The sequence below is a fragment of the Saprolegnia parasitica genome (genome assembly GCF_000151545.1).
Source record: "Saprolegnia parasitica CBS 223.65 unplaced genomic scaffold supercont2.117, whole genome shotgun sequence".
NCBI lineage: Eukaryota > Oomycota > Saprolegniomycetes > Saprolegniales > Saprolegniaceae > Saprolegnia > Saprolegnia parasitica.
Window position 1 is genome coordinate 70,545 of NW_012156511.1, and position 23,929 is coordinate 94,473.

Below are 23,929 nucleotides of genomic sequence, written 5' to 3' on the forward strand. Positions count from 1 at the left end.
TCAGCCTGGTCCGCAGCCCGGCCCGCAGCCTGGTCTCAGCCTGGTCCTCAACCCGGCCCGCAGCCTGGTCCTCAACCTGGTCCTCAGCCTGGTCCGCAGCCCGGCCCGCAGCCTGGTCCTCAACCCGGCCCGCAGCCTGGTCCTCAACCCGGCCCGCAGCCTGGTCCTCAACCCGGCCCGCAGCCTGGTCCTCAACCTGGACCTCAGCCTGGTCCGCAGCCCGGCCCGCAGCCTGGTCCTCAGCCTGGTCCTCAACCCGGCCCGCAGCCTGGTCCTCAACCTGGTCCTCAGCCTGGTCCTCAACCCGGCCCGCAGCCTGGTCCTCAACCCAGCCCGCAGCCTGGTCCTCAGCCTGGTCCTCAACCCGGCCCGCAGCCAGGCCCGAAACCGGGTCCTAACCCGACGCCGTGCTCGGACCCGACGACGCCTCCTCCGTACGGTCCCGGCGCCTCGCTCCACCTTCGCCGCAACTAAGCTGCGCGGTCGTTGTCTCTGTATCGTAGTATCGATAATACATCAAGTGTTGGTCCCTCCAAGTACATTGTACTACTATTGTTGAGCACTCTAACTACCTCGACTATGGTACCTTACACTGGGTTGCACGGCATGTCGTGGGCTTGGCTCAAGAAGGCGCCGAGCGCGCCGAGGTACCCTTCGTGGCGACAAAAGTGCGCCTTCATCTCGCCTTTGGACCAAAAGTCGATGGCGTACGCGAGCGTCCGGCACGAGATCTTGTTGTGCCGGAGGAAATTTCCCACAAAAAGATGCGCTTCGTGCCATGGATGCACGCGTTGAGGTACGCGATGAGCCCAATGTTCTGCGTCGTCATCACGAGGAGCGACCGCGCAATGTCGGCGTCCGAGACACTGCTCCGATCGACCGAGATCATCTTGCCTATCCAGATAGATAGCCAACGTTTAAATCCACGTTCAAACAGCCTACCAAAGCTGCTCGCGACCGTCGTGGCCGGGAGGTTGAATTTCTCGTACGCGCCGCCGTAAATGTCGCCGACGCTCATGTCGACCGACGCGTTGCGCCCGTGCACGGCCAAGTCAAGCGCCTCGTCGTACGTATTGCACTCAAAGAGCATGCGGCAGAGGCCCCAGTACGTCCCTATAGCATCCCACCCATGTCTCGAGACAGACAATATTCCACAACATACCGCCGCCAATCGAGCTACCGCTGACACGGGTAAACGTGTTGGGGCCCGTCACGTGCAGCACACTCACGCCCGACCCAATGCTGACAAGCTACAAGCACCTTGGTGACCACCGAAAGACAGGTTGACGTACGATGTAGGGAAAAATGTCTTCGTCCTTGTTGTCACGCACGAGGCTCACGCGCGTCGCCGAGAGCGAGCTGAAGTCGACGTTCTAGCGGGCGCTTTCTCATCGCATCTTGATACATTGATAGAATACCACAAACGTGAACACTTCGTTGGGAAAGACGTTGAGCAGAAAGTTGAGGCCGCGCACGAGGCAGGCAATCTCGTCCTTCTTGCGCACTTCAATGCCTGCAAGCATGTGGATCATCTCGGCGTACTGCATGGATGGACCCTGAGCTCCATGAGGAATACGACGGTACGACTACCTTGTGGGCGCCACCGCCCGTGCACGAGACGACGCGGAGCGACTGGCCCAAGCTGTGGTTGGCGACTTGCATGACCGCGCCCTCCATCTTGCGCGTCTCAAAGTGCATGAAATGCAGCGTGCCGCCGAGCGTCTCGGACGTGATGCTCAAGCGCGTGTCCCGGACGCCCGAGCTGCCGTAGCTGTCGCTCGACTTGACGAAGCGAGAGACCTCCTGCGCTGCGAGCACGTGCGAGTTGGCCCGCGGCCGACTGTTTTGGCCCGGCGCCTGCTCAAAGTACACAATCTTGGAGAGCGTGCCACCTGTACACCAGTGCTGTCATCCTGCGCGTGTCCAAGCAGCGTACCAATGTCGAGGCCAAACGACTGCCCCATGTCCGAGCTACGTGGCATGAGTACTACGCAGGAGGATGCGGCGACGTACTTGGGCGAAATCTTCTTGAGCGCGATGCGCCGCTTCCAGTTGAGCTTGCGGATGTGCTGCCGCTTGAGCGTATATGCGACGACGGCGCCGCAGACGCAGGCAAAGAGCACCGGCAGCTTCATGCGCCCGACGTCCGACGACCACAACCGAACGCTAACCGGCTTTCGAGGCTAAAAACACGCCATTCCTGGTGTCCATCAATAATGCACTTCCAGCAGCTCTTCCAGCATCGCGTACTCTACCCATGTACTCTACCCTTCCTCCTGGCGTGTCCAGATGCAAAGACCATCGGCCAAGGAATGGTGTGTGCAGAGGAGGGTGCGATCGGCGCTTATATTAAGAGGCAGGCGTCTATCGCAGCGGCGCAGGGGGTGGTCGCGCGTAGCCCTCGATGGTGTTGTGCACCTTGAGCAGCTCCTTATTGAGCCGCGCGAGCACCGAGTTGGACGACTGGTACGCGTCGAGGATGCGCGCTGTGCCGGGGACGACCGAGAGCGGCGTCACGCCGTGCTTGGCCTTGGACTCGTGCAGCGTGTGGACGAGCGCTTCGAGCTCGGCTTGGCTCAAGGACGCCCGCTGCCTGCTGGCGCTGCTCGGAGGCGGTGTCAACGGCGATGCCGTCGCAGCGGGGGCCAATGCCGGCGTCGCGTCGTTTAGTGGCTGCTGGCTCTGGCCGCGCTTCCACTCGGCCACCGCCTACGCAACACAGAGCGTGAATACTCGTCGGATACTGCATATCAAGATCGACGTACTTGAGCGAGTTTGTGACAGAGCATGTTGTTGGCGCGGAGGAGCCGGCCGCAGTCGTGCTCCATCGGGCCCGACATAGCTTGCGCCCCCGAGAGGACATTCGGCCACGCGGTCGCGTACTTTTCCTGGAAGCGCCGCGTGTGCTCGACGAGCTCCCGCGTCTTGCGCACGAGGTTCTCGAGCGGCTCAATCGTCGGGTTGGTGGGCAGAGCCTTCTCCAAGAGCGCTTCGTTGCGCTGGCACTGCTGCCACACGAGCTGCTCGGTCGTGCGCTCCTTCTCTTGCAGCCGACCAATGGTCTTTTGCAGCTCGTCCATACGACTCCGGTACTGTGCGTGTTCCTGGATCGCGCTGCGCAGCTGCGTCGTGAGGTCGGCTTGGACGCGCTTCGATTGGTCAGCTTCTTCCTTTAGCAGCCTAATGTGTTCGTCTTTTCGGTGCAACTCGGGCTGTGTCTTGCTCTGCACATTCTAGACACAGACACACCATGTCATCCACATCAACACGACAGAAGAGCGCGTACTTGCAGCGAGGCCACGTCACGTAAGACTCGCTGGTACTCGATCTCGAGGCGCGCAAACTTTTGCTGAAACTCAAGCTCGACGCGCTGAAGTTGGGTCTGTGCGTCACGGGCGTCGCGCTCATACTTAGCCGCGCGGTCCGACTCGTCACGGATCGCCTTGCGCGCCTGGAGCAGCTCTTGCTCCCACTGCATCTTGGCTTGCATTGCCTCGTACTTGAGCTGGTCAAAGCGCTGTTGCTGCGACCCCTCACGCATCTACGACACGAGCTTGATGACAATATCCTACTATGCATGCACGTACGGCTTGGAGCTGGGCAAGCTTCTCGGTGGCTGCGCCAAGGCGGTCTTGGAGCATGTCGATGCGCGCTTGGTACTGCCCCGACTTGAGCTGCCACGCCGCTTCCATCTCGTAGCTCTTTGTCGTAAAGTGCCTATGACAGCAGATAATCAGACACGTGCATTACACCAGGAAATGCATACTCTTTGAGCCCATGCATGTGGCCGAGCTGCACGGCAAGCGACTGCGCCTCGTCCTTGGACTGAAGGTGGATCTGGCTGCGCTCGGCCTCGAGCGCTTGGATGCGAGCTTTGAGAAGTTGTCGCTGCTGCTTGTTCTTGGCACTTTCCTGGCTCAGGGAGGCCTCGAGTGCCCGCTTTTCTTGGATCGCAGCCTCCAGACTCTTCTCGCGCTCTTTCAGAAGCACTTCGTTTTGGCAATGTCGGCAAGTGCCAGTTGGAACGAGCCGCGGAGCTGCCGATCGGCATCTTTTGCGGCGGTGAGTTCGGCTTGGACCTACTCTCGCGTTTCAAACAAAATCGACGACAGCGTAAGTTTACCAGCGAGAGACGCTCTTGCATTTTGGCTTGCTCGCGCTCGAGGACCGCACCTTCAGACTGGACTTGCTGGAGGCCTTGGACCTTGGCCTGCCACTCGGACGCCGTCGACGAGGCGCGAGCCTCCCACTCGGTGGCACTCGCGTGGGCCTTGAAGAGGGCTTCTTGCAGCTTCTGGATCTCGGCGGTCGCACGCTGCACATCGCTGGTCAGCGTCACGTTCGTCGCTTCGACGACTTCGAGCTTCTTGAGCGTTTCCCAGCGCACCTTGTCCGTCTGGACGCTCATTTCGTCGAGCATCTGCTGCTTCTGCCCACGGAGGCGCTCAATTTCGTCGTTGAGACGCATCTCGTCGTCCTTGGCGCGGCGAGTTTGGTCGTCGAGCTGCTTCTTAAGGCTCGCGACGTCGGCTTCAAACTGGTCGCACTGCCGCCGGAGCGCGTAGCTGTCGTCGCTCTCGGACGTCGCGCGTTGCAAGCGCTGCTGCAGCTCGAGAATATCGGCCTTGTCTGCCTCACGCTGCTTGGTCGTCCTCTCGAGGGCCAGCTCGAGCTCCATCTTGCCTTGCTGAAGGGTCTTGATGGTGTCGTCGCGGTCACCGATGGTTGCCTTGGCTCGATCCAGGTCTGCCTCCTTCTCCCGCACCTTCTGCTCCCAGTTCTGTACAATTTGCTTACGCTCTTTGTGCCATTGCTCCTTCTCGCTGTTGAGCTGGGCCTCGTGGGCAAGCTTGAGTTCGTTCTTGGCACGTTGAACTTCCCACGTCGCCGACTCGCTCGTGCGCTCCTTCTCCGACTCGAGGCGCTGCACGATGCGGAGCTTCTCCGTGTGTTCGAGCTCGAGATCGTTGAAACGTCGCATGAGGTCTTCGTTCGTTTGCCGTAGCGCGTCGAGGTCCGCGTAGGCCGCTTGTAGCTCGTCCTCGAGGCGCGCCACGTCCTGTTCGAGTCGCAGCGCCTCTTGCGTCGACTCTTCGAGCTGGCTGTGGTTTGCCGACGCGCTGAGTCGATTGTTCTCCTTGGCCGTCTCCAAGTCGACGCGCAGCACTTCGATCGCGTCGCGCGCCCGCACGAGGAGGAAGTTCCTTCGCTCGAGCTCCTGCACCTTCTCCTCAATGACCGTTCGGAGGTGCATGTTCTCGGACTCGAAATCTTCATCTTCAAAGGCCGTACCTACACGCAGCATCGTCATGCGCCATGGCATCCTACGACAGGCAGCCTTACCTTCCTTGTACTTGAGGAGCTGCTCCTCGAGAAAGTTGATTCGGAGCTTCATGTTGAACGCTTCCTTCTGGAGCCGCTCGCGCTCCATCTCTCCTTCGCGGATGAGGAGCAGGTCTCCGCGCGGGTCCGAGGCCTCCATGCTGCTGCTCCGTCGTCGCCACCGATCGTACCGCGGAAATGGAATTTTCAAACCCGGCGCCTCCAATCCCTCTCACAACACATACCCAACCGTTCGAATATCTTTCCCCAGCGCGGCGACGCAAATATGCATTCTCAGAGGTTTCACCGCGAGGTACTATTCAGTGCGAGACAGTCGAGGAACTGGCGCCCGTCCATGGCTTTAACTGCCACCTCCACCACCACCATCCGAACCCAAGTCCCAAGTCAGTCGATAGATGTACTAACTACCAACACCATCTCTCTCGGCGACGTGTACTATGCGACAACCAACGAATTGGATCTTGCGTCCGTTAATCTGCATGAGCGGTTCTTGACCTGCGAAGCGACGGCGAGAATCCCGTCGCAGCCCATCGCCAAAGCTTCTTCGTTGTCGCTTCCATGCAAGGACATGCGACCATATAGACAGGTGCATGTCACCTTGAAGATACCTGCCGGTCGTCGTTGGCGAGCGAATTGCTAGCGTGCCGACGAGGCTACCTCACTTGCCAAGGCGGTCCTTGAACGCGTCGGTCGACGACGTTAGTTTTAGTCGATAGACTAGTCGATCGGTATACACGAGGCAGAAGGTACCGGTACCTACTTGGTAATACAGTACTCTGGTGGTGGGAGCTGGCTTCAACTCGAGTTTTGGCGCCAGAACGCGAGCGGCAGGTGGTCGTCCGGATACGTGTATCCGGAGGATACCGAGATCCATAACCGCAGTGAACGCAACCACCGTCGATCTTGGCCATGGCATCGTCGGGTATCCCTTCGTACCTGCGCTCGACGAGCAGCAGCAGCAGCAAGGTCAAGAAGGACCCCAAGGCCGAGAAGAAGAAGACGGTCGACTTCCCCGTCCGGCGCGCCGGCGCCAAGAAGGAGGAGTTCCGCGTGCGCCCGCCGCCGGCGCCACTCTCGATCGCGATACCATCGACGCCGACCCAGGTCGCGAGCGCCTTGGCCTCGCAAAAGGTGACCAAGCGCGCGGTGCCATCGCCCAAGAAACCGCTCAAGCGAGCGTCGTCGACGATCGCCGACGAGCGCAAGATGCGGTCGCCGCCAACTACGATGGCCAACGTCCCGAGCTACATGCGGCAGACCGTGAGTCGTGGGTACAAGGAAGGGACGCTGCTGCACCCGGCCGAGCCAAGCTCTGTCTCGCCGCCCAAAAAAGCCGTACGTACATGCTCTTCTTTTATGTCTTCAACCGATGGTAGCCGACGCCACGCCAAGCGCCCAAGATACCGACCGCATTCAAGCTTGCGACGACGACGACGACGGTCGTCAAGCGCACACCGCGCGCTGCAGAGACCTCACGAGACCCAATGCTTCGCGCGCCGCCGACCAAGGAGCCCGACGTGTTGATCGATCCCGTCGGCAACAATAACCCCGAGTGCAAGACGCCGCCGCCACCCGTCGACGAGCATGACGCATTCCATCGCACGTTGGTCGTTCCGCGTGCTGCGCCAGCCGCTTCGCCCGATCATCTGCACGACCCCATGTCGGTCGACGAGGCGCTGGACCTCGCTGTCGCGATGCGGACGATCGCGTCGCTCCAAGACGCGGCCGCCGCGACCGCCGAGGACCTCGCGCGCCTCGAGGCCGAGCGCCACGACGCACTCATGGACCGAGACGTGCTCCAGACCAATATGGACAAGATGTCGGCGGCACTCGCAACGGCCAAGCAGAAATGCGAGGCGCACGCCGACGCCGCGCTCACCTTCCAGCGGCAGCGCGAAGCCTCGAGACCGAGCTCCTCGAGCACAAGATGGCCTTGACCGAGATCAAGAAGCAGGTGGTTGCCTCCACCGAGGCCAAGCACGAGTCCATGGCGGCGACGGAGCAGCGCGTCGTCGACCTCACCGCGCATGTCGCAACGCTCGAGCTGGAGAAACGAGGCCGCGATAAGGATCTGGAGCATCTCAACCGTATCTGCGGCGCCCTCCAGCTCCAAGTGAACGCGTTTGAAGCGGCGCAGGCCGAGTGGAGCCACAAAACCAGTCGCATGGCCGAGATGGAAGAGACGCTGGCGACGCTTCAGCTGCGCGCCGAGGTCTCGGAGGACGTCCAGCGGCAAATGGCCGCCGCGGCAAGTGACCGCGCGGCGCTCGTCGCCGAGTACGATGCGAAATTAGCCCACGAGCACGAAAAGATTGCCCGTCTCGAAGCACAGATCATCGAACACGCGGCGCTGGTGCAAGCGATGCCAGCCATGCCGGCCGACGACGCGACCGTGCGCCAGCTCCGGCAACAGCTCGAACACGCGGTGCACGCGCTCGAAGACCGCGACGTGGCGACGCACTCGTGTCTGACGCACGACATGGAAATCGCGCGGCTCCATGGCGAGATCGAATCGTACGTCGAGCAGCTCCGGGATATCGAGGCCATGCTGACGCGCGTGCGAGACGAAAAGGCGGAATTGAGTCGCGACACGGCAACCACGGACGCGCGCGTTGCGTTGCTCCAGAGTCAGCTCGATGAGATCCAAGTCGAGAAGGACCACGGGGCGAGGCTGCATGCGCAGCTCACGGCCACCATTGCGCAGCGCGACGAGCGCATCCGGGCGCTGGAGTCCGACGCAACGCGTTTGCAGCGCGACGCCGACGCCGAGTGGACGGCGCGTTTGGAGGCAACCACCAAGGACGCAGACCGGCGCAACGAAGCAGTTGAGGCCGCGTACGAAGTCCAGGTGCGCGAACTCACGGACGAGCTTGCGGTGGCGGTCTCGACGGCCGAGCACGCCGTGGCTGCGCGCAAGCAGGCCGAAAGCGACCTCATTGCGCTACAGACCGAGCTTGTCGAGAAGGCGGCGTCGCTCCAAAGTCTCTCGAGCGACCATGGCTCGCAGGAGGCCGACTGGCTCGCAGAGCTTGAAGAACGCGATGCGGCCAATGCAGCGCTTACCCGGCGCATTGAGGAGCTCGAAGCGGCCATCGCAGCGACAAACACTGCGCGAGACGAGCTGGCAAAGCAGGCTGCGACCCACGCAGCCGTCACCGAGTCGTACGTGGCCCAGATCGCTGAGATCGAGGCGCAGAAGCGTGCGTTACAAGTCGACTACGAAACAGAACAAGCCCGGACGCAGTCGCTGGACGCGTCTTGTGCAGCCGCAGAGGCCGAGGCGACGCGCCACCTGTCGCAGATTGATGTGCTCACATCCGACATACGCCAGAATGCGCTGGCGCACGAAGCCGAGGTCGCAGACCTCAAGGCATCGATGGCAGCACTGCAAGCACAACTGCAAGGCCACGTCGAGGCGGCCCACGCATTGCAAGCGACGCACAGCAACTACGAGGCCGACGCCGCGTCGCACGCTGCCGTGGTCGAGTCGTTCACGGTACAGATCGAAGCACTCCAAACACAACTCGCAGCCCGGGATGCAAATGAGGCCGAGCTGCTAGCCGCGCACCAAGAGACAAAAGACGCGCTGGACGAAGCCCGATACCAAGTGGACGAGCTGGAAGCGCGCGCGCATGACGCCGAAACTGAGGTCGAGTCGGCGCACGTCGCACGCACGGAGGCACTCGAGGCCACCATTCGCGAACTTGAAACGCGTTTGGAGGCAAATGCACCCGAAAAGATCGTCGATGCCATGCGCCGTCAGCAGGACGAAACCACGGCGGCGCACGATTTGCAGCTCCAAGTGCTGCAAGAGTCCCAGCGAGAGCTCAAGGCCCTCGAGGCTGCCAAGACGCGGCAGTTAACGACGCTTGAAGCATCGCACGAGCAGCTCGGGGCGGAATTGCTAGCCGCCAAGAAGACCATCGCCGCACTTGAGGCCCAGCTCTCGACGAAGACGCAGCCGAGTGCGGTCGTCGTGCCTGCGGTACCACGACCCATCATCGGGAAAGGTGTCGTGGTGGTGCATTTTGGGTCCTTCGAGCTCCACGCGGGCTTGCTCCATGCCGATACAGCCTCGTATGTGCCAACGTTGAAGCTCCCGGTACGTCGCATCACGTCTTTGAGTTTCAACATACCGGACGCGATAGACGCTGGTGGCCGTGCCGCAAGGAGGTGCCGCCGAGCTTCACCGTGTTCTGCAAGGGTCGTCGTACATTGGGGCGGGCTCGGTTCGCATTGGCTACGAGGTCGGTGGTGCATCCTTCTCGGTATCTCGGAATATGACGCTAGAATGGGTACTTTCTTGGGCGAGACGCAGTGACGTTTTTGTACGAGCACCCGGATCCGGCGCTGCGTTGCATTCTCAAGCAAGAACGCGTCTTCCAGAACGGCCACGTCACGTCGACCGAGTACCTCGAAGGTCTTCTCCACCAAGTCTTTACCGGCCTCGGCATTGATGACGTCATCTCGTCCTACAACGTACCTGACACCTTGTGCATCGTGGATGATTTGATTTCGGTGTCGGTTTAGGTCATTGTGACGCACAAGCCGCAGCTCGCCAAGGCGTCGCGCGAGTCGCTTGCCGACGTGCTCTTTGAAAAGTGCGCGGTCAAAGGCGCTCTTTTGGCCACCGATGCGCTTATGAGCTTGCGAGCCCGCGGGAAGAGCACGGGCCTTGTCCTCGACGTTGGCGCCGACGCCACGTATATTGTGCCCATCTACGAAGACATGATTGTACGTCCGATGTAGGATCGTCTCATGTCGATCCTGCTTGGTAGCTGGACCATGCGGTTGTCGTGACGTCCATGGGAGGCGACGCGCTCGTGAACTTTATGGTCTCGATGCTGCTCTCCCAAGAGAGCGACGAGTACCACAAGATTCCTTTGCGGCTCCAGCAAAAGATCGCGCGCGCGATGCTCGTACGTCGTCGTCATCGCGGCAACTCGATATCCGAGCGCAACATGTTGCCGAATAGGAAACCAAAGGCATGGTCGCCAAGGACTTTGAGGCGATGGCCGAGAAGCACGGCCGCTTTGAACGCGCGCATGTCCAAGTGCTGCCGACCGAGTCGCAACCCGTGTGGCAAAAAGCCGTGCCCCACAAAAACACAGCGGCGCACCCGTAACGCTACCGAGAGAGTTGCTGAAACGAGGCGATGAATATGGCTCGATGGGTGTAGGTTGCATGCAGTGTATGCGTACCGACTACCGTCGGGGTCGACGCTCGAGCTGCAGTGTGATGTCGAGCGCTTCATCGCACCCGAGCTCCTCTGGCAACCCAAGCTCAACCCTGGTAGGCGACAGCTCTCGATGACGTGCGGATGATTATGTACGACGGCGATGCATAGACAATGCGGGCGAGATGGCACTCCACGACGCGCTTGCAAAAGCTTTTGCCGAGTGCGACAGCCAGCTACACCACGAACTCTTGGCCAACGTCGTGTGCACGGGCGGCGCCTGCCAACTCCCGGGCTTCAAGGCGCGCGTGCACCAAGAGATCCAGAAAATCTGTCCGTTCGAGTCGCTGATTGCGGTCGATGTGGTCGGGAAAGACGACTGCGCGACGTTTGCTGGCACGTGCATGTATGCGAGCTCGCTCAAAGACCGGTCCTGGATCACATGCGACGAGTTTGACGTCAACGGCGCGGCCGTGCTACACGCAAAGTGCTTTTAACACGACCCTGGATTGTTGCATTAAGAGCGCGTCTATGACTCGGCGCTCAGCTCCTTCTTCCACTTGTTTCGGAGATCCGTGGCGAGCTTCTTGATCGTCGCATGCCTATGCACGTGATGTAAGAAGACCATGTTCCAGGGCGCGGGAGGCGTACTCGGACTGCCGCAGCTTGCGGAGCGCAAACCCAATCTTGGACTCAACGAGCTCGTTTCGCGACAACGTCATGGTACTGAGGGTCTTGAGATGCGAGAGGATGTCGTCGTTGTTCGACGACCGCTCCAGTGTCTTGGCCATCTTGGCGAGCTTGGCCACGCTCGGGTTGGTCGACGCGCTGCTGTTCTCTCCACTCGAATACGCCTTCTTCCATCGATCGCGGATCGACTTGGCGAGGCTCGCAACCTTTTCGTTCCTACGTCCATGCCAGGAGGTGGTGAGGTTGCTGCAAGTATCGCACGGTATCGTACGAATGCGAGCGGAGAAGAGCGACGGTCTTGGGAATGCCCGTCGCGCGCAAGACGTCTGCTTCCAAGAGGTCCTACACACGACGTGTATTATGCCACTGCTCGGAGGGAGAAAGAGAGTACGCACCGCCGACAGCTTCGTAAGGGTTTCCAACATCATCTCATTCGACGTGCTTGCGTCGTCGAGGATGACCTTGAGCTTCTTCACAGCGTCTTTGGAGAGTCCAGAAGCCTTGGTAGACGCTTTGGGCGCCTCGGTAACGACTGGCGTCGTCCGTACCGGGGTCGGAGCAACAACGACCTTGGCGGGCTCGACGGCCGGCACAGGCTCGGTTCGTTGCACGGGCTCGACAATTTGCACGGGTTCAGCACTTTGCACGGGCTCGGCGGGCGACCCATCCATCGTCGCATCGGGCGCGTCAACACGATCGTCGACCTCGGCGATCATTTGGTTGATCACGTCGCGAATCAGAATTTTGTGCTCTTTGAGGCTCATGCCAAACTGCTCTTCGAGCATCGTGCGCACCTTGCGCGTCGTGAGCTCGTCGAGGCTCATGGACATGAGAATATGGCGAATGCCCGCGTCGATCTTGGCTTCCAAGCCGCTGTCGTCGACCTTGGGCTTCTTCGGGGCGACCTCGGTCTCCGAGCTGTTGGACGCCTTACGCTTCAGCGGCGACGCGGTCGTGGCCTCGGGCTGGACCTCGGTCGTGGTCTTTGTCTCGACAACCTCGGCGTCTGTCTTGGTGTCCTCTTTGGGCTTGGTGTCCTCTTTGGGCTTGCTTTCCTTTTTGGGCTTGCTTTCCTCCTTGGGCTTGCTTTCCTTTTTGGGCTTGGACTCCTTCTTTTCCTTGGGCTCCTTCTTCGACTTGGTCTCCTTCTTCGACTTGGTCTCCTTCTTCGCCTTGGTCTCCTTCTTCGCCTTGGCATCGGCGTTGGACTTTTTTGGATTTTTTGGGTTGCTTGAGCATCTTGTCATCTTCGCTAATGTCGTCGTCGTCGGCCTCGGGTACGTCGACAGCATCATCGCCTTCCTCGTCCTCGTCCTCGTCGTCTTCGGCTTCTGACACATGCTCCGGCGTCGGCGGCGGCTCAAGGCTTGGGTCCATGTCCGAGGGCACCATGTGCGGAAGGAGGCGCGTGCTCTCGTCCGTAGCCAAGTACTCCTATCGTCCCATGGTACCTAGCGCATCGTTTGCGGATGTTTGTACCTCGGCTTCCTCAATCGCGGCCTTGAGCTGCTCGGAAACGCCCTTCTTTGACGAAAGCGCCTTGGGATGACCCTGCAAAAAGTTCTCCTTGTCCGGGCCGTCCCAGCGCCGGACGAGCTTCGTCTTCATCTTGCCGCTACAAGAGTCGATGCCATGAGCTCGATCATACCCATATTCGTCATCGCCTTCGTACAATTCGTAGGAGCCAAAGAAGTAGACGATGCGAAAATCGTTGGGGAAGCAGCGCGCCTGCCGGGCAATGCTCTGATGCGACGACCCTACACCATGAGGTTCATGAGTCGATAGCGTCCATGGAAGTATCATCTACCGAGGTTGAAGAGCTTGGGCCGCAACTTCTTCGGGTCGCAGACGTACACAGGCCACCATGGGTACCCCTCGAGGAGCGCCCACGCCACGCAGCTCAGTCTCTCTTCCATCTCGGCTGTCGGGGGCAAATTCGAAAATGACGCTGGTTGGACCCACGGACCAATCAAAACGGCGTCATGCTTGTATTTTGGCCAATCAAAGCGCGCTTGCTGGCAACGGGCAGCAACGATCTGCTTCCACCAATACCACATGGGAAATCAAGATGACAAGATGGTCGATCGATCGATGCTAGTAGTACGAGATGCTACGAGAAGGGCGTCGCGCCGAGGCTATCGTCGTGCCACCGGATGCAGACGCCGTCGGCGTCACCCGTCACGACCTGGCGCTGGTCCGCCGTGAGCGCGATCGCCGTCACGGCCGCGCGGTGCTCGAGCAGGAGCTTCATGACGTAGAGGCGGCAAGATGGCACGATCTTGTCTTCGCCAGCCACGGCCACCGGCTTTCTCTGGCGCGGTGACAGTACCGACGCAGGTGCGACGGGCTCCTCCTTCTTGCTCGTCTGCAGCTGGTCCGTCTCGACATCGGACGGGAACTGGAGGCCCCAGCACGTCAGCGTCCCGTTCGCATGGCCCGTCACGACGACGACGCCGTTCTGCCATACATCACAGCGCGACGAGACGGCCGCCGTCTAGCCATCGCATACGATATAAGCGCCCTCGTATGGAACGGCAGGATGCGTACGATGGGGTGGAGACCGAGTGCTGGCAGCACGGCGCAGGCGAGGAGGTCGCCATTGAGGCTCCAGACACGGAGCTCGGTCGACGACGCCGTCATGAGGTTTCCGTTGGCGCCGTTGATACCGACGTGCAGAAGCGGCGTCATATGGCCGCAGAGCTCACGCAGATACGCCTGGCTGCGGAGGTCCCATACGATCGCCGTGAGGTCGGCCGACCCAGAGAGTACGAGGTTGAACGCCTTGTTGATCGCCACAGAGAGAACTGGCGCATCATGGCCCGCTAACTTGCCCTTGTGCGAAAAGTGGCGCTGGCCATGGAGCTTGACGCACTCGATGACGTTGACGACGCCGTCGTCCCCGCCGCTCACAAGCGTCAAGCCATCGTCGGCAAAGACTGCGCACCGGATCGCGCCAAGGTGCACGTCTTCAAGGACGAGCAGCGGCTTGGCTTTTGGCAGCGCCCGTAAGACCAAGTGGCCGTGCTTGCCATAGTCAATGCACTTTTTGAGGCGCGGTGGCACGAGCACGCTGCCCAGACCTCGGCACACCAACTAGCAACCCGTTCCATTAACGAGTGCCAGCACGGCGAGACGTAGAGTACCTTGTCGGCGCACAACTTGACATCGCCGATCGCTTCGTTCTGTAGCACGTGCGAGGCGGATGCTTTCTTGAGGTGGACGTACTCCTTCCCAATCGACACGAGCGCTGGAGCGAGCGGCGTGTGCCACTTGACGTAGGTCTCGACGCTACATGGTGCGATAATGAGAACGAGCTAGCGACTTTCGTCGTTTCGCACCTGCTCGGTGCATTGAGCGAGAGGTCGTGCGCGTGGGTCATGAGGCTCGAATGCGACTGCAAATGGAGCGTTGGCACCTTGCGCTGCGGGTGCGGGCTGTTGAAGAGCTTGGACGGCGTTTGGCCGAAATTTTCAATCTGCGCCAGCGTTGCTTCGCGTAAAATGGGGTCGTCGATCGCATCCAAGTCAATCTATACGATTCAAAGTGTCGGCCTCTCATCCAAAGACCATTGGTAGGAGGTTGTACGTACTGTGCCTTCGTACGTCATGTGCATAAAGACGTTCAGCGACTCGACGGCCGCATCGCCGCGCTGCTTGCAGCCAAAGATGAGGTCGATCCAGTGGTGCAGGTTCTCCGACACATACTACAAAAGCAAAAGGTGATCCCAAAACGCTCGGCTGCAGAGGCTTGTACGCGCGACTCGAGAGCTTGGCGGTGCAAGCGCACAAACTCGCGCGGATCGCTGCGTGCCCATGGTGGCAGCAACACGTCGTCGACGACCGTGCCGCTCTGCGTCGTGCCGAGCGCATAGTGGTTGGCGTTGACGAGAAATTCAGGCAAAAAAAGAACTCGGGAATGAGCTCGCGCACATCCTACCCGACGACTCGAGTGCGACGCCACACGGTCGCTTTATACCTGCAGGTTTTCACGCGACGCCGACGCCCACGACGCACCAATGTTGCGAAAGAGCCGGTCGGCCTTGTCAAAGTCGCCACCCTACAGCATGCGGGATTGAAAACTCGATACTTTAGAAGCGGTGGTACTTGGAGCTCTTTGGCCATGGCACTAAACGGCTCGAGGCGCAAAAGGTAGTATGTGACGTACGCCGAGCACGAGTAGTGCGTGCCATAGTGGAACGCGGGTGCGTCGAAACCTTCAACCGACATGGCTTGGTAGCGCTCGTAGAACTGCGCCGCACGCGTTGGCCCAAGGGCGCCCATGGGTTTGGTGAGGTCGCGGTACGTGCTCGGTGCCGTGAGGTCAAGCACGTCGGAGGTATAGTCGGCAAGCACCCACGGAAACACCTACCATCGCCAGCATTCCATCCGCGTCATTCGACGAGAGTTTGCTCGACGGTACCGGGTACTGCGTCAGGTCGTTGAAGCTTCGACCGGCCATGGCATTGAGCTCGATGAGGTACTCGAAATTGGACATGGCGCCGCGGAGCCACTGCTTGGTCAAGCTTCGGCGCAGTCGCTTCATCGATCCGAGTGGGCCTTGGCGCAGCACGTGCGCCCAGTAAATGCTGTTGTGGATCGGCATGCCAAAGAGCGCGTGGAAGACGTCGTCGCGGTCACTGCGGGCGTCAAACGTGCAAAAAAACGTCCCGCCGTTCGTGTCGACAAACTCGAGCCCAATCGGGCGCAGTTGGTATTTCATGCGGTAAAATTGCTTGATCTCACCTAGTACGACATGCGTTGTGCAAGTGCGAGGTATGCGTGGGAATGGTACCGTAGGGGAGACGCCACTTGCGCAGCGTTGCATTGGACGCTTTGGCCTTGTCGCAGACGATACGCAGCGCATTCGCCTTGGCTTTGAGCACGTCGGTGAGGTCCACGAGTACTTGGAGATGCGTCTTGCGCTTCGAGACGGGCTCGGACCCGTCGACGGCCGAGTAACCCTCGATAAAGTAGAGCGCTTCGCGACAAAAGACGAGGACGCCCAACTAAACATGCATCCATCGACACCATCGATCGAGCGCCAAAGAGAGAGTATGCAAGACGTACGGCTTTGCCCATGCCGCAAAGGTACCCGGCGTTGCAGCAGCGCAGCGGCACTTGGTCGTGCCGGTGCAAGTAGCGCAGAATACTTCCGTACATGTTGCGGTCGACGGCCAGCGTCTCGGGCGCCAAAGCCCTCGGCGACGACACGCTGCCATCGTCCAAGTCGACGCTCAGGACGGACGCGGTCGATGGTCGGTCGCATTCGTCTTCGTCGTCCGAGCCGTCCGACGTGACGTCCGGCGCGGGCTTTTCGTCCCTCTCGTCGTCACGCTCGTCTTCGTCATGGATGTCATTGGTGCTGGGCTTGCGCAAAACGGATGTTTGCATCGCCTCCGAGTCAGCCATGTCAAACAGTGTGCTCGGTAGACTACTCGTCTCATCATTGGCGCTCAAGATGCTTTGAACGTCCTCAAGTACGGCCATCGAGATACCGAGCGCTGCTTCGGGCGTGAAGAAGCGCTGGGCGATGGCCTCGGCGACCATACGAGGCGTGGCGTCGACACCCAACTCTACAACGCCAGCATGCAGCGCTGTGCATGATGATGTGAGTGTACCGTGAAGATGGTCGCGCGTCTGCTGGTATTTGCAAGAGACCTCCTTGAGCGACACACGATGACAAGGACTCTCCGACGACTTGTACTGGAGCTGCCGGTAGACTTCGACCATGTCGTGAAACTCGAGGCTCGGGTGAGTCCGAACGACCGCCTGCTTAAGACTGAGTTCGTTGGTATCGTCCATCGGCGCATTCTTGCGTGGCTTGAGTCGGCGGCGCATGCGACAAGGGCCTTCAGTGCCATCGAGCGTCATGGGACCCATCCACGACGCTTGGTACACGGACGACGACGACACGACGAGCGATGACGCGCTTCCGTCGACGTTTGCCCAGAGGGACCGTGGCGCAATGTGCTGCCACTGCGTCGCCGCTTCGCGCATGCTTTCTTCGACTTGGTGCAGCTGCTGATCGTTTGTCGCGACGAGCAGTCGCGACGCGGCCATCAAGCTCGGTTCTGGCACTGCAGCGCCAACCGAAGGCGACGGCGATGGCAGCGTCGGGTCGATCGGAATGTGAATTGCGACCTCGACTTTGGTCGCCGAGCTCTTGCGCACGGCCAAGACGTTTTCAAGCACGTCAACAAAGAGGTCAAACATGGGGTCGGTCCGCGCCGGAAGCACGTCGTTGAGGATCGGGTACTGCGCCGTGACCCATGCCGCAAAGGCGGGCCACGCAGGTGACGTTGGTGCGTCAATCGCCAGCAATTGGTCCATCCCCCGGACATACAAGTTGATACCCTCCTTTTTGGCGCTTGACGTTGACATGGACGGAAGGAGCGTCGTCTTGGGCTCGACGACCAGCAAGTCTTGCACCAGCATCGGCCGCTGCGTGATCAGGAATTGCCACAGCTGGACAGCGACCCACGTGACAGCCTCCTTGTCATCGAGCAGCATTCTAGTGGCCGCAGCATACAACCACTTGTGTTCCACAAGACAGGACGCACCGAAAGAGGGCCGTGGCAAGGCACATGGCAAACGACTTGTCCGTCTCGGGGCCAACGACCAGCTCCTTTTGGTGCCCGTGCATGCTTAGCTGCCGCATGTGCAGTCGAAATCCGCTCGAAACCGCGTCATTCGCGCTCGGCGCAGCTCCGTACACGAGAACGCACGACCCTTTGGTTTGCTGCAGCAAGAGCTCCTTGTGGGCCACGAGGTGCTCGAGGAGTCGACAATGGTCGTCGCCAAAGTCGTGCGCCGTGTAGATGCCTTGAAGGACAAACCCTTGCGTCGCAAAGACGAGGAGCGAGTAAAAGTACTGCTGGACTTCAGCGCCCAAGATCCTATCAACACCAGGACAATAGCACAAACATGCACATATCGGACGCAGAGCTACGGCGTTTTCTCTGGCGCGTTGCAGTGCTCGAGGGCTTGCAGGAGGAACGTTGTGACGCTTAGCGTCAAAGCCGGTGCCCACGCGACCGGTTTGGTCACGTAGCTACGCATATCGTTACACAGAGGCGCACGGCTCGGCAGGCGTACGTGGCAGATCCAAGGGTAGCACGCTCTCTCGCAGCAAGCCCAAACACAAGCCGCAGAGGTTCTTCATGGCGACAATCGAACAGTGCGCCGTGAGCATTTCCGTGCGCTCCACAATGCGCAGTAGCATGCTTAGCCAGTCGGCCAGCCCCGTCTCCAAGTCGCGCCATCGCCAAAGCGTAAAGAGCATGTGATCGCCCCAGTCATCGCGCTCGAGGAGCGCTTTGCATAAAAAGGTCTCGAGGCAAACGGCCGCCATGTGCGAAATGGTCTCGGCAGGCAAAAGCACGTCCGTAAGGCGCTTGATGCAGTCCATGACGACCGAGAGAAAGAGGCTGCTTGACCGACACAGCGCTTGGAAGACGAGCGAGTCGGCTCCGAGACGCGCCGTGAGCCACGACAGACTCTCGAGCGTCGTGAGCTCGGACGCGTCGTCCGACTGATTTTTCGACCAGAGACACCCGACGAGGTCCCAGACGGCGTCCACGCACACACGGTCCATGGCCACAGGCGTGTAGCGCGATGGCTCTGGAAACGCGTCGCGCATACTCGCCGCGTCGCAGTGCACGTGGGGTAGCGGAATGAGAGCGACAAAGGCTAGCAGCGGAACGAGTGCGGATGCGTGCTCGCGGTGGAGAGAAATACCTTGCCGCAAGCGCCGAGCGAGGTGCGTATTCACGAGCAAGTGCGCGCCGAATGCTGGTTGCGCTTGGGCGAGCGTCATGAGCACGCGCTCGGCCAAAAGTGCGTCCGGCGACATACCGCTGGGCGTCGACGGCGCCAAAAGCAGAATCTCCATCAGCACCACTTCGAGCCCGTCGGGTGAAAAGACAATGGGCTTGTCGGGTGCGCCGACCAGGTACCATTGCGGAAGGGCACTGGCTTTCGTCTTTTTGTCGGATGCGAGGCGAAACATAACCGCGTCGACGAGTGTCCGCCCAAGGACAGAACCCGGTCCATCGAGCTCGGTCAGCATATGTCGCAAGAGACAGCGCCGCAGCGCGCCGCCGTTTGGATCGGCGAGCGTCATGAGCAGTCGATCCGACACGGCGATCACATCGTCAATGTGCGCTTCCATGACCAAGAAGGCGCGGAAGAGACTCAGAACGGCTTCGACCAGCGACGGCGCCTCGACGCTCTGCGGTGTGCGCGTGAGTGCGCCGAGATACCCGAGAAGCCAGTGCACAAAGCTGCTGTGGCGGAGTTGTCTTGCGTTAAAGAGCGCGTTGGGGTTGGCCGGGTGCAAGAGATACGAGACCAAACGGAGCAAGAGGTGCTGGAGCGGACTCGAGAGCGATCCCCGCACGACCGGATTCAGTACCAATTGGGCCATCGCGTGGCTGTTGACAATTACCGGGAACGGAAACTTGTCGGCCCGCGCCGTAAACGCAGCGTCCATGCACGCAGCATCGAGCTTGAGCGACCCAGAGATCGCGGTCTTGCACAGCGTCTGGAGGATGCGGTCGTCGAGAAGAGCGCTGTGCGCCTGCGCAAAGGCCGCGAGCCAATAGTGGCCGTGCGTCTCCAGAAAGGCGGCGAGCACCGACGCCGATGCCTTGAGGCAGCGCACAAGAACGCGCAGGGCCATCTCCATCTCGTCAGTGGTTGTGATTCGGGTAAGCCACGGAAGGAGCACCGAGTGAAGGCCACCGAGGCTCGGCAGGCGCCGTGGCAGGTCCAAGGGCAGCACGCTCTCTGGCAAGACGTCAATACTCGGCGACGCGTACAGCACGAGGTCGTCGGGCCACTTGAAGCTCGACACAACGTGGAGTAGCTCGCGCCCGAGCGTCGAGAGCTTGCAGTTGGCCTCTAGGAACGCACGGAACCCGAGCTCGATGGGTGCGACCTCGTCGTCGTCGCCCACCTTGTCGTGGGCTGGCAGTGCCCACTCGCGCTGGGTCGCGGCGAGGCATTTGAGCAGTCCGAGGCGCTTGGCAGCCCGACTCACGTCCACGCGGCGCCCCGAGAGACGGTGCAGCAAGTGGCACATCACCGCCTCGGTCCAATCGTACAACGCTCCGTACGCCGTTGTGTTGCCCGTGAAGCGGTGGCCAAAGCTCGGGCCTTGAAGAAACATGACCGTCGCGCCGATCGGCGGCAAGACGTCGGCAAGCAGCCACACGGGACCCAAACAGAGGTCGTGGCCGGACGTTGCACTGGGACACTGCGGGTCGTGGCCCAACGTCACCCGCAGCGCCGTGGGCGCGAGCGATGCGGGGTAGTGGAGTTTCTTGGACGTGACCTCGGCGCCGTCAATGTACAAGGTCACAAGCGAGCTACCGACGACGGATTTGCGGTGCGTGAGTACGATATGGTGCCAACTTCCGAGGAAGAGGCCCATCTCGACGTTCTTGAAGATGACCGAGGACTTTTTCGTCGACGACGCCGCGTCGATGCGGAGGCTGCCATCAAAGTAGACGCGGGTGTAGCAAAGCGGCTGGTCGGCCGCGTACAGCGACAGCAGCGGTGCGATCGGGCGTGGCGACGCGACTTGCGCCAGCGCGCGCAGCCACATGTTCCAGTCGGCGTCTGTCTCGGCCCGTGCGTGGATCGCACCGGCGCCACCCCGGGGCACGACCCCAAACGCAAGCGGGTCGTCCAAATTGTCCGTGACGACGTCGACAACGTCGAGTGTCACTGCATCATTCGCGCCGGTGACGGCCGCGTCCTTGGAGGCGTACAACGTCAGCGTTGAGCCGACGAGGACGGCGTATTGCGGTCCACAGTCGTCGAAGTCCAGCACACCTTCGCACAGCGCGAGCGACGTCGTGACGCTCTTTGCGACGACGGAGGTCGTTGGCGGCGTGAATTGCAGCCAGCACGCGATTGAGTAGCCCGACGTCGTCGGCCACACCTTGTCGGACGCAACGTGCGTCAGGGCTTTCGGTCCAAACCGCGTGTGCGGCACGTTCGACGCTTTGACGAGCTCGTAGAGAAAGCCTAGCCCCAAGGACGGTGGCAACGCATGCACGACCCGCAAGCAGTCGCGAAGCTGCGGAAGCGGCATCGCGTCGTACGCAAAGCAGCGCAAGAGAGGCACGTACAGGGCCGAGTCAGACGACGCGGTCACAAGCGGCAAGAGCCAGCGAAAGAGACCGGCTGCGACCAGCTGCGCTTTCTCAGGGGATCGCAAGCGTTGCAACACGCGCGTATACCACGCGTTGATCCACTCGGCTGGCGACGACACCGAGGTGAGAAGACTGCAGAGCACGGAGGCAGCCGCCGCATGGTGCACGCAGACATCCGTCTCACGTATCTCAAACGCCAGGCCCAAAACGAGCTCCAACAGCGCAGCCCCGTCAACGTCAATCCAGCGGACGAGGTGGGATGCCAGCACCGCGTACAAGTCGTTGGCTGACGCATAGTCGCAGAGGTCCGTCGTGCGCCAGAGCACCGATAGGATGCTGAGGAGCTCATTGCGGAGGTGTGTTTCTTCGCATGGCAGATTCGAGAGGAGCTCGAGGAGTACTTCGGTGCCTCGCACACAACACACAAAGAGACGCTGGACGCGCACGTGAGCTGTCAAAAGACATCGCAAGAGCGTGATGGCAGGTGACAAGTGCGTCGTATCAGTGCTGTACGTTTGGCACAAGCCCAACGCACGCGCCACATCCCCCTGGACATTGTCGTCCGTGTCGATCTCAGCCAGCGTGCAAGGAATCGATATCAGTGCAGTGCAAGTCTCTCGGTCGAGGACGAGGGCAAGCAGAAGCTTCTCGAGGTGCGTCGCAGCATCGGTCGCTCGCCAGCGCGCTGCCGCCGCTGCGTTGCGCATAAAGAGACCTGCGCCGAGGCCCGCCCATGCTTGTAGCACATGGCGCACCGGCGCGAGTGCTTCGGGCGAGCGGTCAGCTGTGGTGGCAACCACGGCGACAAGCCCGCGATCGACGAGCCCAAACTCGACCAGCGCAGATCGCAGTGGATGCTCGGTCGGTGCGGCATCGAGGAGGCGACGCAAGGTGTCGCACGCGCGTACCGCAAAGCTGTGGTCGGTGACGGTATCGAGCTCCTACGCCATCCAAATAAGTGTTGTTTCGCGGTACTGGATGTTTCGAGAGACTAAGCGACCTGTGTCGAGGCGTCCATGCACAATGCACATAGCACCGAGAGGCTGTCCCGGACAAGACCAAAGTCGGCGACGACACCGACGGCTTCGACGGCGAGTAGGACGCTTGGCTGGGCCGCCCACATGACTTGCGGCAGCTTGGACACGAGCGACGCCAGCACGTGCTGACGGGGCTCGAGGCGTGTGAAGGTCGCCACGTCGCCCGTGTACACGGACGTCAGAAGCGCAAAGAGGCCAATGCGCTGCTCATCATCGAGTTTCTCGACGACGTGGTCTTTCAAGGCGACGATGGCCGCTTCGTTGCGGACGCTCTCCGGCCCGTCGCCGAGGGGCAAGAGCATGCGATAGAGCGCTACCGCGCTGTCGTTGGCGGATCGATATACGCTCCAGAGCACGTCGTAGCCGCGCGCCGCGTGGAAATCGTGGACGAGGATGAGTGCGTGTTTGGCGCTAGCGACAACGAGGCGGATCAGCACGCTCAGTCCCACGGCCGCGTCGTGGTTGGCGAGCGTAAAGGTATGTTCCGGCGACCGCACCTCCTCGACGGCGTCCGGCGCCGATGTTTGCACGAGTCCGAGCGCGCGACTCACGGCCAAGTGCGTATCAAGGGGCAGGGCGTCGGCCTCGAGCGCGAGCGAGTGCATGGTCGAGATCGCTGTCGCGGCGTTCGTCGGCGTCACGGCGGTCGCGTACGTGAGCTGGCGCATGGTCGCTAGGCTCCGCTCAATGGCGCGCGAGTCGTGCAGGTACCACACCGCGCCGGCGTTGAGTGTCGCGGCGTCAATCGCGTTGCAGATATAGGAACGGAGTCCAAAGCACGACGGGGTGTAAATCTCGGCGGCGAGGCGAAGGAGGTTTCCCAGCTCGCAGCGGTAGCTCTCCATGACCCGTGAGTTGCCACAGAGCGCGAGGAGGCAAGCGCCGAGCATCCCCATGCAAGCATCTACCTGTGGATCCAGCGGGGTTTCTAATGCGCCGAGCGTCTTTACATGCTCGACGACAAAGAAAAGCCGGAGGCGGTCGAGCGTCTCGACGACGAGCGCGGGAAAGGTCGACTGGTCACAGAACGCTGTGCCTGCGTCGCTTGCAAAGTACCGTTGGATGCAGCCGTCGCCTACATATCCCTTCCTGTCGATGTTGCGAGGATGGCGTCGTACCGGCCATCTCGTGCATCGTCTTGGTCGCGGTGTGGACGGACGTTGTCAGCTTGGCGACGTCGGCGCTCGTTCCATCACGCTTCATGGCCGCGATCCTAGATGAGCAACATGGATGCATGGATAGCCAGAGTAGAGTCTTTACATGAGCTTGCAGGCCATCGCAATGTCCTTCATGCGTGGCGTCATCTTGGTTAGCCGCGCCTAGCATCGCATGAGCGCCGAGCCATCGCGCGAGGACATGTACATCGACGACGACGACCGGCGGGGACATGGGCGCTGGTGGCGGCGACGTCGCAGTCTTCCCATCATGGGCGTCGGTCGGCTTACGCAGGCCGCCGAAGAGCTTGTTGAGCTGCTTCTTCATCGGCGGCGACTGCGAAAGCTCAAAAAGATCCAAATGGATCGC

General features: G+C 60.9%; 4 protein-coding genes across 4 annotated transcripts; 1 reads left to right on the forward strand and 3 right to left on the reverse strand.

The window, feature by feature from the left end:
• Positions 1-527: 527 nt before the first annotated feature.
• Positions 528-2,166, reverse strand: SPRG_13923 (hypothetical protein). Its single transcript, XM_012353203.1, has 8 exons — positions 2,014-2,166; positions 1,937-1,971; positions 1,591-1,892; positions 1,419-1,541; positions 1,293-1,373; positions 1,163-1,250; positions 943-1,113; positions 528-894 (listed from the first exon to the last, which is right to left on the reverse strand). Exons 1-8 carry the CDS (start codon positions 2,133-2,135, stop codon positions 677-679), a joined length of 1,140 nt encoding a protein of 379 aa, XP_012208593.1. The 5' UTR covers positions 2,136-2,166; the 3' UTR covers positions 528-676.
• Positions 2,167-2,364: 198 nt separating this feature from the next.
• Positions 2,365-5,518, reverse strand: SPRG_13924 (hypothetical protein; the record flags this gene model as incomplete). The annotated part of the gene is made up of 8 exons (XM_012353204.1): positions 5,344-5,518; positions 4,124-5,292; positions 3,991-4,079; positions 3,767-3,964; positions 3,588-3,717; positions 3,287-3,541; positions 2,766-3,233; positions 2,365-2,709 (listed from the first exon to the last, which is right to left on the reverse strand). Exons 1-8 carry the CDS (start codon positions 5,480-5,482, stop codon positions 2,365-2,367), a joined length of 2,793 nt encoding a protein of 930 aa, XP_012208594.1. The 5' UTR covers positions 5,483-5,518.
• Positions 5,519-6,227: 709 nt separating this feature from the next.
• On the forward strand, positions 6,228-11,035 carry SPRG_13925 (hypothetical protein). The gene is made up of 10 exons (XM_012353205.1): positions 6,228-6,678; positions 6,720-7,162; positions 7,243-9,445; positions 9,492-9,590; positions 9,634-9,822; positions 9,874-10,077; positions 10,122-10,262; positions 10,319-10,464; positions 10,523-10,635; positions 10,691-11,035. Exons 1-10 carry the CDS (start codon positions 6,253-6,255, stop codon positions 11,014-11,016), a joined length of 4,290 nt encoding a protein of 1,429 aa, XP_012208595.1. The 5' UTR covers positions 6,228-6,252; the 3' UTR covers positions 11,017-11,035.
• Positions 11,036-13,286: 2,251 nt separating this feature from the next.
• On the reverse strand, positions 13,287-23,887 carry SPRG_13926 (hypothetical protein; the record flags this gene model as incomplete). Its single annotated transcript, XM_012353206.1, has 19 exons — positions 13,287-13,703; positions 13,757-14,302; positions 14,353-14,497; positions 14,521-14,738; positions 14,799-14,912; positions 14,963-15,058; positions 15,185-15,265; positions 15,313-15,573; positions 15,629-15,951; positions 16,001-16,214; positions 16,276-16,781; positions 16,827-17,719; positions 17,769-18,104; positions 18,158-18,259; positions 18,288-22,309; positions 22,369-23,480; positions 23,524-23,618; positions 23,666-23,724; positions 23,768-23,887. The coding sequence occupies 19 exons, from the start codon at positions 23,885-23,887 to the stop codon at positions 13,320-13,322; spliced, it is 9,627 nt and encodes a 3,208-aa protein (XP_012208596.1). The 3' UTR covers positions 13,287-13,319.
• Between the last annotated feature and the right edge of the window lie 42 nt (positions 23,888-23,929).